At 61.4% G+C, this 14597-nt stretch overlaps 1 protein-coding gene across 1 annotated transcript in view; it reads left to right on the forward strand.

Annotated features, from left to right (window-relative positions):
* The window catches only part of EFNA2 (ephrin A2), a 38040-nt gene that overhangs the window by 18819 nt on the left and 4624 nt on the right, over nt 1-14597 (forward strand). Inside the window, exon 2 of the mRNA XM_032712369.1 lies at nt 13861-14150. Coding sequence (XP_032568260.1) covers nt 13861-14150 — 290 coding nt within the window. The remainder of the gene's footprint in view (nt 1-13860; nt 14151-14597) is intronic.

Genomic DNA, 14597 nt, shown 5'->3' on the forward strand with positions numbered 1-14597 from the left:
GCTGCCCGCCCGGCCCCCCGCCCCTTCGGCCTTTTATTTCTTTTTTTTTTTTTTTTTAATAGTCTCAGATTTATTTTTCCACAGTGTAATTCTGAAAGACAGCGGGGATGAATTATTCATTGCCCCTCTCCGCCTTTGCATACAATCCCGGCCGGGGAGGGGGCCGTGGCGAATGCGTTTGTGTGCAGGGCTGGGCCGAGGGGAATCGAAATCAATTTTGGGGGTTTAGGTGGGACCGTTTGGTGATTTTGGGGCTGGGAGGGGCTGGAGCGCATGGGATGAGGCCAGGAAGTTTCTAGTGGGGAATTATTCCCTTTCCAAAGCTGCCACCGGGGTGCAGGTGCTGGTGGGTGACCCCAGGGTCTGGGCACTGGGTCAAGGTCTCGTGTGTGTCTGGGGGGTTTCGGGGTGGGCACCGGGGTCCCGAGTTTGCCCATTGTCACAATCCCCAGTTCCTGTGCAAGGGCAGCGCTGGCACACACGACCCTGAGCAAAAAAGAGGGGAAAAAGTAAAAAACACCCTTTTTTTCCTAAATTTCTGCTATTCTTAGGTGTTCCTTTAGCCCGACCTGGAATGTGAAGCCACGTTGAGGAGGAGGAGGGATTCCCCAAAGAGTGGGATGGCTTTGGCAGGGAGAGCTCTGGCCAGTGCTGCCTTCATCCCCATCCTGCCACTTCCTTCATCCCTGTCCTGCCACCTCCTTCATCTCTGTCCTGTGCCCCCATCGCTCCCTCTCCCCCCACAGCCTCCCATTCTCTGCCCTTCCCTGGTGCCACTCCTGTCCCTGGCATGGCAGTGACTGGACCTCAGGGCTGGCTGCCGAAACCTGCTGGGGGATAAAGGGGTGAAGTGAGGGGTGGGATAAGGGTGTGAGCGAGGTGGGGATAAGGGGATGAAGGGAGAGAGGGATAAGGGGGTGAAGCGGCGTGAGGTGGGGGCAGCACCCCGGGCAAAGCTTTAATCTGATTAGTGTTGGAGTGAATGGACAAAGCGAAAAGGCTTAAACCCCGGTGAAAGGAGCGGGGAGGAGGGGGGCTGAGAAGTGGAGACCCTGTCTGGTCGAGCCAAATTAGGTCAGGTTTGGCTGGGCGGACATGAGAGGAAGAAATAAGGAGAGGAAGAGCCAGGTGAGGAAAGGAGGGCGGGTGTGCTGCCCTGTGACTGCCCAGCACCGCTGGTCTCTGTGCCAGGGGTGTTCACCCCCTCCCCTCCCCGCAGGTCCAGGACCCCGCTCCTCTGCAGCCTGGCACGGTGGTGGAGGTGCTGGGGAAGAGTCCCCCTCGCTCCTGCCTGTGCCCGTGTCACCTGGGATGGGGACCAGGGGCTTCCCCACGGCCCGTGCCCCCATCCCGGACCCGTGGGGTCCCGCGGCGCTGAGTGCGGGGGGAGCTCCTGCAGCCCCTTCCCCTGCAGTGCCCGGGGCTGGAGCAAAGGGCTGCCGGGGGGCTGCTTCCCCCAGCCCCCTCCGCGGGGGTGGCCGCCCTCCCCTCCATCCCCTTCTCCACCCGATCGATCCTTGCCCCGATCGATGGGCTCTTCCCTGCGGGCGAGGGGCGGTGCTGCCCGGCCGGGCAGGAGAAATGGCTTTTCGCAGAGCCTGGAGCGGGATCCAGCATCGATCTCTGGTGCCTCGTCAGAGATCAATTAGGCCCGTCATTAGCCGTGCCCAGAGTGCCGCGGGAGCCTGAGCCGGGCGGGGAGGGGGGAAATGCCGTGTGGGAAGAGGGTACCCACCCTGTGGGATGCTGGGGAGGTGCCGAGCACATCCCACATCCCAGCCTGCACATCCACAGACCCCTCCGTGCCTCGGTTTCCCACGTTAGAGCTGCGATAGAGGCTGTTCCAGCACGTCTGAGGGGCTGGGGATGGTCCCAGGGCTGTGAGAACCGTTGCTGTGGCAGCCTCGTGGCTGGGCTGGCTCCAGCTCCGCAGCAGCATCCTCCCGATGGGAATGTTTGTTTACAAATCACTTTGGAGCTGTCGGTGTGGCCGGAGCTGTCCCAAGGAGCGGGAAGGGGCCGGGCAGGAGTGTGGCTGTCCCGGGGCTGACGAGTGACCCGGGTGTGTGTCCAGCCTGGCTTGGGGAAGCGGCGCCTGGGAGGCCCCGCGAGACCGGCGCGGAGGAGCAGGACAGTGGCCAGGTCATTGTCCTGCTGGGAGGCCGAGCAGCGTGGCTGAGACCACCCAGGCAGTGGTGAGGGGACTGAGCAGGACCCCTGGGATGGGATGGCCATGACCATTCCAGGGTGCAGGAGCGTGGGGAAGCAGGAGGAGCCGTGCCTCGGGGGTGAGGAGGGGAGTGGGACCCGCGTCATCTCTTGGGCTTGAGTGTTTATGACTGTCAAGGACCTGAAGGTCCTTGTCATCTGTGCAGGGACATGTTGTGAGTAACTTCTGCATCCCCCTGACCTGGCATCTCCCAGCCCCAGCATCCCCCTGGCCTGGCATTCTCCCAACCTGACATCTCCCTGACTCAACATCCCCCAGCCCCATCATCTCCCTCACTCAACATCTCCCATCCCTGACATCCCCCCGGCCATGCCCCAGCCTCCCCCTGTGCCCATTTCTCCCCTGGCTCGTGGGTTTGTGCCCATCCAGGTGCTCTCACAGGTAGCTGAGGATGGTGGGAGCATCACGGCATCATGGCATGGCGTTTGACATCCACCCTCTGTGCTGCTGCCCCATCATCCTCCCCCATTCCCTCGGCCAAAATCCAGCTGGAGAGCGGAGCTGAGCAGAGCAGACCCTTGGGTTTGGGCAGGATGACCTGGAGCAGGTACCGCCTGCAGCAGCCGCCTCTGCCCGCGAGCTGCAGCTTCTAAGAAACAGAAAATAAGGAGAGTTTCAGAAAGGGAGAAAAAAAAAAGGAAAAGTTCCCCGATTACATCTGGTGAAGTGACAAATCTGCCAGGCAGGTGATTATTGCGGGTACGGACGTGCCGAACACAGATGCCGATAGGATTAAAGGGGAAGGGGGGGGAGCTCGCCCTGTTAAACCAACACCTGATAAAGGAATAAACCAGCCCCAGGAATAAATTCCCAGCTCTGCCAAGGTCGTGCGCCGCCGGGCCTGCTGCCACTGCCACGGGGAGGGGACGGTGTCCGAGCTCCAGGGTGACCCATCCGGCACCGAAGCCCCGCGCCCGGGCACCCCGGCACTGCCGCAGCCCCCGCTCCCCGGAGCGCCTGTACCCGGCATGCCCTCGGCTGCCTGGTTGCTTTCCAGGCACGTCCCGGGCATCCCCTTGGGATGGCGCAGAAAATTAACAGCAGTTCAGATCTGAGGAACTTTATGACACGTGTATGATAGGACTGAACCAGGGCGTAATTGAATGACGGATGAGCTTCCAAGAGCCACATTTCCAGGGAGTAATGAAAAATAGAAGTGCTATTGACTAAAGGAGCTTTCGGCGGCCGGGCGGCTCGGCGCGGGATGAGCCGCTGCCGGCGGGGGGAATGCATCAATACGGCGAGTAATAGCTCAGTTATTATAACTCTGGAAATGTCATTCAGGCCTAACCAGAGAACACTGGCTATTAACTAGCCTTAAACAGAACGCGCCGGGCGGGAGCCCGAGCCGCCAGCGCCCGGTAATTATTTTACTTCTTTCCACGGCTCCGTAGCCTTTCCCGTCGCGGGGGGTGGCCCGAGTGCCCGCAGCCCCGGGGGTCCCTGTGCCTTCCCGTGCCGTGGCACCGAGCCAGGCCGGGCTCCTCGGGAGCTGCTCCAGGGCAGGGGCCCCGTCACACCCCCGGTTTGTCCCTGTCCCTCTCAGGAAATGCTGGTGTTGCTCCTGTCACCTGCGGCCACGAGCTCAGGGCTGAAGCCTTTGTGCACATCCCTCCCTGCATCCCCCCTTCCTGCTTCCCTCCACATGCACGACCATCCCTGCATCCCTTCCCGCATCCCTCCCTGTGCACATCCCTCCCTGCATCTCTTCCCATGTCCTTCCCCGTGCAAATCCCTCCCTGCGTCCCCCCCACGCACATCTCCCCCCACCTCCTGCCAGTGTCTCTGCTGAGACAGGCAGCTGCAGCGATGGGGTCTGGGCTGGCAGATGCCAGCTCAGGGCCCGGTGCCCTGCAGAGCCCCAAGGTGTAATGAAAGCTCAGGGGAGAGTATCGAGTGATCCTAAATGGATTTTCTCCATTAGCTCAGCTCCATCAGCCAGTTATCTGCTCCTGGAGTGCTCCAGGGCTACTGGCACTCAGAGTGCTCCCAGCACCTGCTGCCTCAGCACAGCACCCACCTGCCACGAGCAGGACCCATCCTGCCACCGCAGCACCCGCCTTTTTACAGGGCCCTCTGGTTTCAGGATGCCATTTTTGGGGGCTGCACGTCCATGGGAAGGATAGTGGGATGCAGGAGGACCCCACAGCACAGCCTTACCTGTGGATACCCCAATGTCCCACCCTGCCAGGGGGAAGGTGTGGGGGGGGCATGGCAGGGTGAGGGAGGGGCTGGCTCGTTCCCCCACGCAGCCGTTCCCTGCTTGGCAAGTTCATCATAAGCCAGGAAATAATTAATTGTTGGGCAGACAAAAGGCATCGCTCGGCCCCCCCAGAGGCCCCGTCAAAGGGAGCTGTCAGGGGCAGGTGTGATAAATTACGGCTCCACAGCCCGGCAGTGCTGGGACGGGGGGACAGGCCCCGGTGTCCTTTGGCTGGGGGTCACTGCGGGTCCAGGGCCTGCCCGGTGTCCCCCCCTTAGCACTGGGGTGTCACCGGGCTGGGGCAGGGGTGGGGGGGGTGACAGGCAGGTCCCTGCCCTGTGCCCGCTGTGTCCGTCCTTCCGAGCCGTGTCCCCGTGCCCGCCCAACCCCGCTGTGCTGTCCGTACTGTCCGTGCCGTCCGTGCCGTCCGTGCCGTCCGTGCCGTCCGTGCCGTCCGTGCTGTCCGTTCTGTCCGTGCTGTCCGTGCCATCCGTGCCGTCCGTGCCGTCCATGCTGTCTGTGCCATCCATTCTGTCCGTTCTGTCCGTTCTGTCCGTTCTGTCCGTGCTGTCCGTGCCATCCGTTCTGTCCGTGCTGTCCATGCTGTCCGTTCTGTCCGTTCTGTCCGTGCCGTCCATGCCCTCCGTGCTGTCCGTTCTGTCCGTGCTGTCCATGCTGTCCGTTCTGTCCGTGCTGTCCGTGCTGTCCGTGCTGTCCCGCTGGGCAGCGCCGGCCGATTTCCACCGATTTCCACCGCGTCGGCGTTTTCCCGGTGATTGCGGGGCCGGCGCTCGCCCGGCTCCTGCCGATCAAATTACTGCCATGGCTCCCACTGCTCGCCCCAAATTCCCCGCGAATCCAAGTGTTCCAAGGTTAAAGAGTCACCAGTGCACTCACCACCCCCCCCATCCCACCACCGCCCAGAATCCGGCCACCATTGGGAAATAGTGACCAGTGACCGAAATAATACCCCAGTATGTGTTCATGTGTGTGAACTGGTGTGTCTTGAACCAGCCAGGGCGGGGAACGTGCTCCTTGTTTGTCTCTCCTGCTGCTGTGCAGGAAGCACCAGCCCTGGGACAGGGAAACGGAGGCACGGAGGCAGTGGATGCCACCCCGGTGTCACAGCAGGACTGTGCCACATCCCAGTTGTGGCTGTGGGGTGACACCAATGGAAATGGCTCTGTGGAGCACTGGGGCAGCAGCTGGTTTGGCTCAGAGACCGAGGGGTGACACTGATCCCCCCGGTGCCCTTTTCTGCTGCCACCCATCCTCTCGACCATCCCCTCACAGCACCCAGACACCCAAAATCTCCCTCTAGCTTGGTGACAGTGGGACTGGAAGGGTGGGCACCCGAGGACAGGCTGTCCCTTGCCCCCAGGATGGCAGGGAGGTGACGGCAGATGGGACAAGAGGCTGGCACTGCCACAGTGCCACTGGCGGTGCTGCTGGGGACCCTCCAGCCTGGGGCTGTGCCCGCAGCGTGCCAGGACCGGCCACAACGAGCGTCGGGGCTCGGCCGTGCTAACGAGGTCACTCCCAGGGGGCTGTTTACCCCGTCCCCCACCGGAGACCCCCAAAGGGCGCCTTGATCCTGCCGTCCCAGCGGGCTGTGGCGCGGAGCCGGCGCGGGCGGCGGGGGGGCCCGGCTGTCACCGGCTGATAACCCCCAGCGGCTCCGTCCCGTGCCCGTTATCAGCGCCCGCCCGCCTGGCCAGACGCGGTAATTAGGGCGCTCAGCGTGAGCCGCCGGAGCACGGATGAGCACGCGTGGGTCCGTGCACGGGCTGGCACGTGCCCGGGATCCGGCTGCGAGAGACGTGCCGGGCCCGGCGGCGGTGGGGGCGAGAGCGGGGCTGGTGCGCAGAGAGCTCGGTGTACACGGGGATGTGTGTGCCAGGCTGGGATGGGAACAATCCAGGATTCGGGAGCAAGGGCGGCCTCTCCTCTCTCGCCTCCTTCCAGACCCTGGTGCCCCCGTCACCTTCACTGTCGGCCACCACCGTGACCCCTCGTGCCAGGTGGCTCTGCCCCTTCCGCATCCATCTGGCTCCATGTGCCCCCCGCTGGCCCTCGCCCTTCTCCCTCCTGGACCCTCATTCCTCTCCCTGCTGGGTCTGGGGGATTTGGGTGCCCAGCAAGCCCCCTGTGCCACCATTGCCATGCCCATCCCATCGTTCCCATCCTGTCGTGTCCACCCCTCTGTGCCCATCCTGCCGTGCCCACCTTACCGTCCCCACCTTGCTGTGCCCACCCCACCGTGCCCCCGTGGCTCCCTGGGAGCAGCCGAGGCCCTGCCGGCAGTAACACAATTACTGTTACACTTCCCAGCCCCGGTCTCTCCGGCAGGGAATTTGTGCTGTGATTCGATTTCCACGGATCCGGGCCGTGGATCCCGGCTGGCTGCCGCCATCCCCGGAGCCGCCCAGGCGCCGGCGCTCCCAGGGGAGGGCGAGGGGCAGTCGTGGCCGGAGACCCCCTCGGTGCCATCCTGTGGGCATCACGTCACCCAGGGCTGGCAGCAAGGGATGTCACATCCGCGATCCAGGGGGCTCCTGGTGCCTCGGTGCCCCGGAGCTGCTCCGGCGGTGCCGCCGGCAGAGCCGTGCCAGGGTGTGAGGGCGGTGCCGGCTCCCCTCGGCACACACGGGGCTCCCAGAGCACGTGGGGAGGGCTGTGGGGCAGTGTGCCCTGCTCTGGATGGGCTGCCAAGGGGACAGGTGGGAATGGCAGCGTCTGGGCGTGCCGTGGGCACGAGGGGGGCACAGAGGAACACCGGGGTGGGGGTCCAGGGTGCCTGAGCACGGGGCAGTGGGGGGCTGGGGTCATTCACCCACACCCCACGCCGGGGCTCGCGGTGCCTCCCCAGTCCCCATCCCGGGGGCTCGTGGCCGGCCCTGCTCGGTGGCCGCAGCGTCCGGGGCTGGGCTGCGGGAGAAGGAGCCGGAGCGGGACCTCTGCGCCGCCCCACTTTATTATTGAGTTTAACCTACAGTCTTCCTTACATGCCACAGTGCCCGGAACTAGTGCAGAGGCTGCTTTTATGTGCAAATGAGGCTTTTTTTTTTTTAATCTTTGACAGAGAATGTGCTGTGTTTACATAACAGAGGGCCCTGGTACTCTGGAGAGGGCCACTGACAGTGCTGGCAGGAGATGTTAAGAAAGATCTAACATTTCTGATCTCTGTTTAGCCAGAGGCACTGCGAGGCAGCGGGAGCAGCAGGGGAGGGTGGCTCCGGGGTGCCCGGGAGAACAACTCGGCTGTGCCCGCCCGGGGCCGGGAGGGCACCGGGGCCGGGGACCTGCAGCAGAAGGGATGGAGCAGCTGCAGGGATGGGGTGGCACCAGAGGGTCACGTCGTGGGGGTCCCCACGCTGGGGTGGAGGCCCCAGAGCCCTCTCCAACCCCACAGCGTGGGGCAGGGTCTGCCCTTCCCTTGGGCTGATGGTGCTCCCAGAGGTTCGGGAGCATCTGGCAACCTCGGGATGACCAAAAGCTGGTGGTGGAGCCAGAAGCTGTTGGGATGAACTGTCCCAGTTTCCCTCCACAATCCACTGCCACCAGCAAAGGGAAAAACTCCTCCTGCCAGGTTAAGTGGAAAAATGACCAATATCCTCCGGCCTGCCAGGTTCAAGCGCATTAATTCCAGGGACTCGGTTAATGGCAGTATTGATTAGTCTCAGCACTGGGCTAACGAGCATCCATGCTAATGAGGGGTGAGTGGTGGGACTTGCAGCAGCTGGAGCAGTTCCAGGGAGCTTTGGTTGGTGGGAGAGGGTAGAGCACCCCAAAAAGGGGCTTTACCTGCCTGGAGAGTGGGTTTGTCCTCCCAGGATAGGCTCTGGCACATGGAAAATGGAGTATTTGTGTGCCAAAAATACGATTTCCTATTGACATCTCTGTTTATTTCTGGACAAGAGAGTGATGTCATCAATCTGAGGGAAAAACCTGTCTGATCCATGCTGGCATCATGGCAGGATCCATCCATCTGGCTTGTCCATGCTGTGCTGGGTCGTCGTGGAGCAGCCAGCTCCAGGCTCATCCAGGGGGTCAGCCAGCTCCCAGCTCATCCAAGGGGTCAGCCAGCTCCCAGCTCATCCAGAGGGTCAGCCAGCTCCAGGCACATCCAGGGGGTCAGCCAGCTCCCAGCTCATCCAAGGGGTCAGCCAGCTCCCAGCTCATCCAGAGGGTCAGCCAGCTCCAGGCACATCCAGGGGGTCAGCCAGCTCCCAGCTCATCCAGGGGGTCAGCCAGCTCCAGGCTCATCCAGAGGGTCAGCCAGCTCCCAGCTCTTGTGTTCACAGCTCTGGTTGGGTTTATCCCAGGCGTGTGCACAGTTATGAGCTCCGGGGTCCCTCTCAGGGAGACACTGGGTGGGAAGGGATCTCCGTGATCCCAATCCCACGCACGGCGCAGTGGGACCAGGGGCAGAGCCTCCCCAGCTCTTCCCTGCAAAGCTGCTCAGTTTTTGAACTCTTTGCTTTTTTCTTTCTTTCCTTTTTTCACTGCAAACACTTGAAAGGCCCCGTTCCTCCCCCTGCTGTTCCAGCAGCTCCCCCTCGCTCTGCCCCCCTGGCCTCGTCTCACCGTGGTCCCCGAGCGGAGCTGGGGGGGGAGTTGGTGACACCCCAAGTTTGGCTTTGCATTTTTCTTTGTGCAACTTGGCAAAAAGTGGGTTGGGGGGGAGAACTGACTTGGTGTTTGGAGGATCAAGAGCGGGTTTGGCTTTGGGGGGCCCATGAGTACCCTTGGGGTGATGCCACAGTGGGGTACCAGCCCTGCAATAGGGTGCCAGCCCAGAAATGGTGTGCTGGCCCCAAAATAGGGCACCAGCACTGAAACAGGGTGTCAGTGGGGCAGTGGGGGGAGGGAGGCCGGGGCTCCTTAGGCGGCATTTTCAGCACCACTTTGGTGGGAATCCTCTCTGAGGTGTCTCATGCCCAGGCCCCGACAGGCTGGCTCTTGCATTTAAGCAAATTTGGTTTTCTTCTGTGTGCCAGAGCCTCCCCATAGCCCGGAGTGGGAATGGGCTCCGGATCCACCTCTGGATCCACAAACAGGCTGAAATAACAGCTCCGGGGGTCCCCATTTATCTCCGTGTCTCTCTCCTCGTACATCCCATCTCATCCCGCTCCGTCGCCCCGTCCTGTAATATCTCAGCATCTCCCTAAAGCAAAAGATGACAATAAAGTGTAAATGGGGAGTGTTGGCTCTGGAGTGTAATGATGGCAATTTAGATGCCAGCCGTCATTTCCCCGCCGTTGCCCCAGGTAACAGGAGCCGCCGAATCCGGTGGGAGCGCGGCCGAGGCGGGACGAGGTTACCTCGGAGGCTGATGGCTGTCCTGGGATTTTCTGTCATTTACCTTGAAGGAAGGGAAAGGGAAATAGCCGTAAATGAAGGTGTTTGCCTTGGGAGCTCCAGGCTGAGCTGGGCTGGGGGTGCTGCTCCCCCATCCCAGCTGGGCCAGCACCGCTCTGGGACCAGTGCCGGGGCTGGCAGGGCTGGGGAGGCACCCGCTGTTTCTGCATGGAATTTGCATCCATTACCCGCAGTGCCCACCCCAGTCCCCATCCCCGTCCTCATCCCCATTCCCATCCCTGTCCCCATGTCCCCATCCCTGTCCCTGTCCCTGTTCCCATCCCTTTCCACCTCCCCAATCCTGTCCCCAGGAGAAAAAGAGAAAGAGAAAGAGAAAGAGGAAAAGGGAAAAGGAAAGGGAAGGCAAAAGGCAAAGGGAATGGGAAAGGGAAGACAGGGAAAGGGAAAGAGAAAACCACAACGAGCATGCCTAAACCACCCCGTGCCCGTCTCCCGTGCCCCCTGCCCCGTGCCCGTCCCCTCTCCCGCCCCCCGTGCTCCCACTCACTCCTTCTTTATTTTTTTAATCAGCAGCGTCGCTTTCCTGGCGCCGAAGCGTTTCCCAGCCCCGCACTCGGGAAACCTCATTAACACAGATCAAAAGGAGCTTTTAATGATTTATAAAGGTGCAGTAGTTTGGAGAAATTAAATAATTTAGGTGCTGTGTGTACGGCGGGTCCCCCCGGACCACATTACCAGTGCTCCGTGAGCCGCGGCACCGGGGACAGCGCCGGAGCCTCCGGGGACCGGGAGGCACTACCCCTGCCAGGGCTGGGGACGGTGGAGATGGGGTGTCCCCGGAATGTCATCTCACCCCTGCCAGCGCTGGGGCTCAGCCCGGAGGGGGTTTGGGATGCACTGGCTGCTGGGGATGCTGCTGAGGTGGCTGCGCTTGCTCCCTGCCACGGCAAATGTTTGCCAACGTGGTTAAAATAAACCTTGGCACTGGTGGGATGGGGTGGTGGGATGGGGTGGTGGGATGCGCTGGGTGGAGATGGGTGTCCAGGTGGATCCAGCTCCGGCTCCATCCCCTCCCGGCCCACTCAAGTGGCTTTTGCCTCTCGAGCAGGGAATAGGGATCTGCCTCCGGGACACTGGGACCGACAACGTGGCCCAAATTGTCCCTGACAGCCCTGTCTGGCTCCCGCCCGGCGCTGCCGTTCGCATCCCGCGGGATGACACTCGGCTTCACTCGGCTCGGCAGCGGTTCCGGCTGCCCGAGGAGAAGGAGAAGCAGATGGAAAACCGGCTTAAACGTTCCCGGCGGGAAGTCCATTGCCAGCCACCGACTTGCCAGGGCCCAGCCGAGCCTCAGGATTACTGGAGGGAAGAGCCCCTGGCAGGGGTCGGTGGGCGCCTGCGCCCCGGGGGCCCTTCCCTGCCACCCCCCGGCTCCGGGAGCCGCTTTGTGCCCATTCCCTGGGGGGGACCCCGGCGGGGCTGGGATGGGTCTGGGGGGTGGCATTGGCCGCTCTGCAGCTGAATTCCCATCAGGTTGTGTTTAATAGCAGGGGAGAGGGCGGCAGGGCCGGGGGGGGCTGGTTTGGGGGGGCGGGGGGGGAGCTGCTGTGTTTTATTTTGCTCTGTAATAGGCTTATTACTCCTGATCACGCTGTGACTATTTGAATGAAGGAGATTTCGGGAGATGAAAGCGGAAGGGAGATTTTTAAGTCTCTCAGTGCCTGGCCCTGCAAGGACGGGTGCCCTTGGGGAGGGGGGGACCCCATACCCGGGACCCCCTGCCCCAATTCCCCCCTCGCCTCGCTGCCCCCATGAGCCCTGTCCAGCCCCCAGTGGTTACAAACCTCCTAATTTCCAGCCTCAATTTATTCATGGCCGGTTTATACCCATTTGTTTATGTGCCAACACCGTTCCTCAGCTTAAATAGCTCTTTTCCATCCATAATATCCCCCCCCCGTATTCCAGCGGGCGCAATCATATCTCTTTTCAAGCTGTTCAGGAAAGAAAAATCTGAATTATTTAACCCTTGGGACACTGGCTGGTCTCGCAGGGTGTAGAGAGACAAATCCGCTTTGTTCCTGCGCTGGGTCACCGCCTGAATTTGGGAATTTTTGGGGGATGCTGCTGCTGCTCAGAGGGGAAACTGAGGCACTGGGTGCAGTTGAGGGGACCAGGACCAGGGTTTGGGCACAGGGTTTGCTCTCCTGGTCGGCTCTGACCCGCAGGGGCTGGGGGTCTTGGGCTGTGGCTGCCTGTCGGGAAGGCTTTTCCCCTCCATGGGGAATATCCAAGAGGTAAAAACTTGGGAAGCCAGTGTGCATCCAGCATGGAGATGCCACCCTGCCCGTCTGGGGGACCGTGGCGCTGGATCCAGTGATGACATCGGATCCAGTGGTGCCATCAGCCCCATCCCTTGGCATCATCCCCGGTGATGGGATCATCCTCTTCCCACGGCATCGTCCCCATCCCGTGGCATCAGGCTGGGCTGCTGTGGGGGGAGCCCAGGACCCCCTGCAAAGTGGGGTGCACTGTGCTGGGGGTCCCCACAGCTCCCTGCAGCCCCCCTGTGAAGGGTGACCCCCTCCCCAGAGCCCCCCCCCAACAGAGGGTGACCCCCTCCCCGCAGCCCCCCCCCCCCCGTCTGTCTCCATCTGGGCCATTTATCAGCTTTAATCAGCTTTAATTCAGCAATTTGTCAGGCAGGCGAAGGCCCTCACAGTGAGTTTTTCCAAAAAATATAATAATTATTATTATTATTCCCCTGATACGTGGGCCCCCCCGCCTCGTCTTTGCTTGGGCTTTAGCAACGATCATTAAAATAAATAATTTTTTTAAATAAAAGGCAGCAAGAAGAAGTTTTTTTTGTGGGCTTTTTTTTTTTTTTTCAATATTTTTTATTGTTCTCTGCGCGTTTGAAAATTGTTTCCCAGTAAATTCCAGCCCTTTGTATTAATTTTACATTTTCCAATGTTACCTTGCCAGGGGCAGGGTTGGCACAACTGGCTCGGGAAAGGAGAGGGAAGGAGAGGGAGAAACCCTGCTCCTTAATTAGCGCGTTCCCTGTGTGATCAGAGAGCTTATGAGGCAGGTAATGAGCTGGAGGGGGGCTGCAGGAGCCCCCTCCCTGCACCACCTCCCGTCTGCCTCCCCTTCCCTTTTTGGGGTGCCTTTGGGATCACCCCCCGTCCCTCCGGCCCCAGGGATGCGGGATCACCTTTGAGGTGTCCCTGTGATGAGTTTGATCCAGTCTCAGCCCCACTTGCAGCTGCCACAGGCTCAGGGGCTGTCAGGGAGCCCCGAGATGCTGCTTTGGGGGGACCAGGGAGGTTGTGGCCACCACCCCTGTCCCACCAGGGCCGTGCTGACCCCTCTGGCCACTGGCCAAGCCCTGGAGCCGTGGAGTGACCCCCATCTCCGGTCATGCCAAGGTTGGGGGCCGAGGGGGGGCCGTGCTGTGGAGTCTCAAATTAATTAGCAAAGAAAACTCACTCGATGACGGGGGGGGAAAGCCAAGCTGCCAAATTGGCTCCTGGGGCCGCCTGTGAATTTGGCCTCGAGCTTTCCCGGCTGCGGTGCCGGGAGCTCCGGGGTCTGCAGTTTGGGGAGGGGGGACACAGGGGTCGCCCCGAGGAGCTGGAGCAGGGGTTGCTGGCATGAGCCACGGAGTTCTCCAGGGCTGCTAATCCCTTAATCTCTTGGATAAGCAGTGCCAAGAACGCAAATGACACCGGGATTGTGGTGCTTGGCTGCGGCGATGCCGGAGCTCCGCCGGGATCGCCGGGAATAATCATTTCTGTGTCATTTCCTACTGAGTGGTGCCGGTTTATCGGCGTAAAACAAAGAGACTCTGGGTTAATCTGGAGGTTAATACGGATTTTGGGGTGGGATGGGCGGGATCAGGCCCTGGATCATGGTTAAACCGACTGGTGAGGCCTTGGCACAGGTTGCCCAGAGAAGCTGTGGCTGCCCCATCCCAGGGAGTGTCCAAGGCCAGGGTGGAGCAACCTGGGCTAGTGGAAGGTGTCCATGGCAGTGGTTTGGGTCCCTCCCAGCCCAAACCCTTGCAGGGTCCCGGTGCACCCCACTGACCCGAGTCGTCCTGCAGGTTCCACCGTGGGGACTACACGGTGGAGGTGAGCATCAACGACTACCTGGACATCTACTGCCCGCACTACGAGGAGCCGCTGCCCGAGCGCATGGAGAGGTACATCCTGTACATGGTGAACTACGAGGGCCACGCGTCCTGCGACCACCGGCAGCGCGGCTTCAAGCGCTGGGAGTGCAACCGCCCCGACTCCCCCAACGGGCCCCTCAAGTTCTCCGAGAAGTTCCAGCTCTTCACCCCCTTCTCGCTGGGGTTCGAGTTCAGACCCGGCCACGAGTACTATTACATCTGTGAGTGGGGAGGGGGTGGAGGGGGGTCTGGGAGCGCATCCCGGGCACATCCCGGCATCGCCGGCCAGGGTCGGGCTCGGTTTGTGTTGGTGACCCGGAGTATTGCAGAGCCCCCGTGTTTCCTGTGCTCTCACATGTAATTCCTATGTGCTCCCATGTGTCCCCACACTCTCACTTATATTCCCGTGCTCCCATGTGTCCCCATGCTCTCACTTATATTCCCGTGCTCCCACATGTATTTCCTACGCTCTCCCGTGTGCTCTTGTGCTCTCACTTATATTCCCGTGCCCTCCCACGTATTCCCGTGCTCTCACATGCAATTCCCGTGCTCTCCCGTGCATTCCCGTGTATCCCTGTGCTCTCCCGGGTCTGGGCTCCCCTTTCTCACCCAAACCTGGACCCCAAACTGCCCAACCCACTCTGGCGCCGGCGGCAGGATGGGGGTCC

The sequence above is a fragment of the Chiroxiphia lanceolata genome, chromosome 27 (assembly GCF_009829145.1).
Source record: "Chiroxiphia lanceolata isolate bChiLan1 chromosome 27, bChiLan1.pri, whole genome shotgun sequence".
Taxonomy (NCBI): Eukaryota; Metazoa; Chordata; class Aves; order Passeriformes; family Pipridae; genus Chiroxiphia; species Chiroxiphia lanceolata.